At 44.7% G+C, this 4,011-nt stretch overlaps 1 protein-coding gene across 2 annotated transcripts; it reads right to left on the bottom strand.

Moving 5' to 3' along the window:
- Positions 1–250: 250 nt before the first annotated feature.
- LOC109761446 (uncharacterized) lies at positions 251–3,168 on the bottom strand. 2 transcript variants are annotated; one of them, XM_073501378.1, is made up of 5 exons: positions 2,922–3,168; positions 2,502–2,823; positions 1,957–2,401; positions 1,263–1,365; positions 251–715 (listed from the first exon to the last, which is right to left on the bottom strand). In XM_073501378.1, exons 3-5 carry the CDS (start codon positions 1,999–2,001, stop codon positions 537–539), a joined length of 327 nt encoding a protein of 108 aa, XP_073357479.1. In that variant the 5' UTR covers positions 2,002–2,401; positions 2,502–2,823; positions 2,922–3,168; the 3' UTR covers positions 251–536. The 2 variants fall into 2 exon arrangements, with proteins under 2 accessions (XP_073357479.1, XP_073357480.1); XM_073501379.1 differs by having other exon boundaries at positions 1,263–1,362.
- Positions 3,169–4,011: the final 843 nt, after the last annotated feature.

Raw genomic sequence — 4,011 nt, 5'->3', positions numbered from 1 at the left:
ACCTCATGGTCAGGCTAACCAACCTGATGGCCACGGTGCTTGTGCTCGCCATCCTCGTCGCCATCTTTGGCGTGCTGTCCATGTATCGTTAGATCCAGATCAAGACTAATATAATCTGTTGTAATCGTATGCCCGGGGTTAGTAGCAACCAGGCTTTAGTGCGTGCACGTGTTTATGTAACTGATGGCTCACACACGTTAGTGCACACGCTGTACTTATTCAAACAACCTCCGCCAGTCAACACCCAGGGTTTCTACATGACCACATGACACACATCGAAATCCTAAAAATTGACCACGGCTCGATGGCCGTGGACAAGCATCCACCATACAATCGTTATGAGTTATTCAAACTGTAAACTAACTAGCAAATGTAGTATGTCCTGTTTTGATTTACATATACACCGTCCATCATTCAGTACTACTTGGTTCCACTAACTTAGGGACAAAATTCAGAAGCCAAATTGCATAAAAAAGACCAAAAACAAGAAGGCAGGTATTGTTGAGCAAACATGCAGATGGCATCATCAGATAGGCTCAGAGAAACCGGAGGATAGGAGCAGACCTTGCCCATCTTGTAGCCAATGCCAAAAACGGCGCCGCCGCACGGCAGCGGGACCAACGGAAGACGCCACCGGGGCCGGAAACGGAGCCATAGCACCGCGCACCTTGCCTGTTAGTGGCATGATGAACCCCTTCTCTGTTGTACCCCAATCCTGCACAAACATGGATAAGACAAATGGCAAATCTTGAGCTCAGATCCAAGAACAAAAGAAGAAATCAACCTTAAACATCAAGCAATCGTTAAATATTGATGTTGACATGTATCTATATTGATAATAGATGGTTGTTGAAGAAATAAATATATTACCCGCAAGAAAAGAAGAAATAAATATATTGTTTTCCTAAAGAATGACAGTGAGAAGGCATATTATCCAAACTCTGTGTTGTCTAAAGTGCCAATCAGCAACTTCGACCGAAGCCCTGACATGCATGACACCATTGACTTTGCTATTTATGTTAAAACTTAAATTAATGTGTTTTTCTTATGCTTCTTCTGTGTTTAATTTAGTGCGTCTTATTCCAGGCATACCTCTCCATCGCCAATCCATATAACTTATCTAACTTACCAGCTAATTAAGCCTAAACAGTATAAAACCCTAAGTAAGCCTAGATCATCCATGGGTCGATGGCCAAGAAACAGAGCATGTACGATGGTGACAGGCGCAGAGCAGAGGAAGGACAGGAGCTTGAGTAGCTCACCATGGCGATTTTGTAGCCGATGCTGAACCTCCGTCGCATGGCACCTTGCCTGGCACGACGAAATGAAGCACTTGCCCTTTGCTATACCAAATCCATGCTGCTGCTGAACAGTCAACATAACTTTATGTCCAGTAGAATTCTATTGTTGCTAACAATCAACACTAGTACAGAAATGACGACAAAGAGCAGAGGAGAAGCTACACCAATAGAGTTATGCTAACACACTAGTCAACACAACACAACATTTATCTCCACTAGAAGATTGGATAATCAGAGAGGTAAGCAGTGAGATATCAGGAGACGATGAATGGATCAGCGGCTTGTACCAGTCATAAAACAAGCAGCCGTTTTTCAGAATACTCGCAAAAATTGGCAAGTACACAATAAGTTGAAAACTGAAGATCTGCAAACCGACATGCGATCACTGTTTGGGGATTCAGTTGATGTCACCCTTGCGGTTGAGTTGACGGAAGTCGACGGCAAGGTAATGTTGTTATGATATAACAGCAACAATGAGAGATTGCATTTGTGGAATTCATCAACTAAAGCAGAATGAGGTACTGGACTTGAATCCGGAGAAAACGCTAATGTAAGAAAGATAGTTTATTTCTTGGCGGTAGAGCAACAGGTCACATGGTAGCAACATATTCTTGGCCGATGACAGTAAGCAGGCCGAGGACCAGGAACAGCTTACCTTGAAGGAGCAGAGCAGGTCGAGGACGAAGAGGAGCACCGCCATTCTTCACCGCTGAGGCTAGGCGCGCCACTGTGTCTTGCCTCCTCGAGGAGGACAAGGATGCCACACTCGTTACAATACATGGCCGCAAAGAAGAAGCGGAGTTAAAATAAAAATGCTATGCCAAATGATAAAGAGATGTTTAATTAAGTGTACACATCATCATCATAAGAATCTGACAAAGACATCCAACCATATATAGCCTAATGATTCTCCTCCCTCCCGTACTCTATTGATTGAAACACATACATGTCACGTAAGGGAACCAAAGCCTCACACTTGTGTGGTTGTGCCTACCAAATGGAAACGGTGTAGAGGAGAAGGGATACTTTCCATAACCTGCATTGACCTCGACTTGCTCCATGGCTTGGAGAAGCAGAAGCACGCCTCCTCGCTACTCCCCCTGCATCGAGTTGGTCCGTGCAGCAGCAAACCAAGGAAAAAGAAAACACATCAGGAAGGGAATGGAAGTACTCCAAGTTGAGAGGAATGGAAGGGCTAACCTTGGTGATTTGTTAGGCCAAATCGATTATATATTTGCAGCCGCAAGACACAACCATGCACCATAGTGTTTTTTGCTCAAACTGCCGAACAACCCATATCTCATCTAATTATGACAAACAAGGCCTTATCGCAGAACATCACCGCCTCCCCCTCGCTTCCTTGCAGACCAAACAAGCACCATGGGCAGGTGAGCTCCGCCCTGGTCCATAGACGACGACCCCGCGAGATCCATTACACGACTGTTCACCAGCACGCCCACCACGCCCAAACATTTCCAGCAGCGCCGCCGCGCTAGATTCCTCATCCGGGAAGATTGGTAATCTGCGGACATCCAATCGAATCCCTAAGCTTTTTCTGGTCCAAATGGTAGCTAACGATAACTGGAATCAATGCATCAGAACGCGGAAAATTTTACTTACTTGTCAACCGGCGAGAGTGGGAAATCCATGGCCATGGCCGTGCCGCCGCTCAACCCTCTATTTTCCCCCAAGGATCCCCTCCCAGTCAACTAGGGTCCGACCCTCCTGTTCGAGCGGCCCGTCCATGTGGACCCACTCTGACAGGTGGGTCCAGTTGACGAGGTGAACAGAACAGATGACGACGCCGCTTGTGGCACGCAAATGGGCGTCCCCGCCAGCAGTTAACGCCCGGTTGTCCGCCGCCCGCTCTGTCCATCTGACGCAGTACATATATAGCTTTTCTTGGGATATTCCCTTTTCTCCTACGTGCATATGCATCTATTGTCGAAATACACATTCTGAAAAGTTGAAAAATTCGGAACAAAAATCCCGCGTGTATATCCGGACATTTTATGTCCGTTCACAAGGTTTCAGTGAAAAACGACGTTTTTTATGGCTTGTGTAGAAAAGACAATTTCTGATGCTTCATTCTAACTATTCACGAGGCATTTCTTTATCTTTTTTACACAAGCCACAAAAAACGTCGTTTTTCACCGAAACCTTGTGAACGGATATAAAATGTCCGGATATACACGCGGGATTTTTGTTCTGAATTTTTCAACTTTTCAATGTGTTTTCGACAATGGGTGCATATGCACCTAGGAGCAAAAAAGCCGCGTCCGCTTTTCTCCTCATTTCCCCGTTCCGTATAGTCAGTTCAATAATATGAGGCACAGATCCCAGAGCGATCCTGGACGGCCCAGATACCGGGATCATCTGGACCCAGGAGCCAAAACGTCCCTCCCCATATTAAAGCATATAAAACATCCAAAAACAGATAATATAATACTCCCTCCGTCCTTAAAAGAGTGTACTTCCAACTTTATTGGAGGGTCAAACTATTTCAAAGTTTGACCGAGTTTGTGCAAAAATATGTTAATGTTTGTGAAAACCAAATAGGTATATGACGAAAATATGTTTTATCATGAATCTAATGCTACTAATTTGATAGCATAAATGTTGGTCTATTATTGTATAAATACGGTCAAACATAAAAAAAGTTGACTTTCCAACAAAGTTGAAAGTACACTCTTTTAAGGACGGAGGGAGT

The sequence above is a fragment of the Aegilops tauschii genome, chromosome 6 (assembly GCF_002575655.3).
Source record: "Aegilops tauschii subsp. strangulata cultivar AL8/78 chromosome 6, Aet v6.0, whole genome shotgun sequence".
Taxonomy (NCBI): domain Eukaryota; kingdom Viridiplantae; phylum Streptophyta; class Magnoliopsida; order Poales; family Poaceae; genus Aegilops; species Aegilops tauschii.
The sequence above is the reverse complement of the archived record's forward strand: the minus strand, read 5'-3'. Positions and strand labels throughout refer to the sequence as shown.

Bases quoted from the DNA above. Each gene is read 5' to 3' on its own strand.
- LOC109761446 (XM_073501378.1), bottom strand. From the start codon at position 2,001: ATGGCGGTGCTCCTCTTCGTCCTCGACCTGCTCTGCTCCTTCAAG. The intron at 1,366-1,956 runs GTAAGCTGTTCC...TTGACTGTTCAG, and splicing joins ACCTGCTCTGCTCCTTCAAG to CAGCAGCATGGATTTGGTAT. The intron at 716-1,262 runs GTGAGCTACTCA...ATGTTTGTGCAG, and splicing joins TCGGCTACAAAATCGCCATG to GATTGGGGTACAACAGAGAA.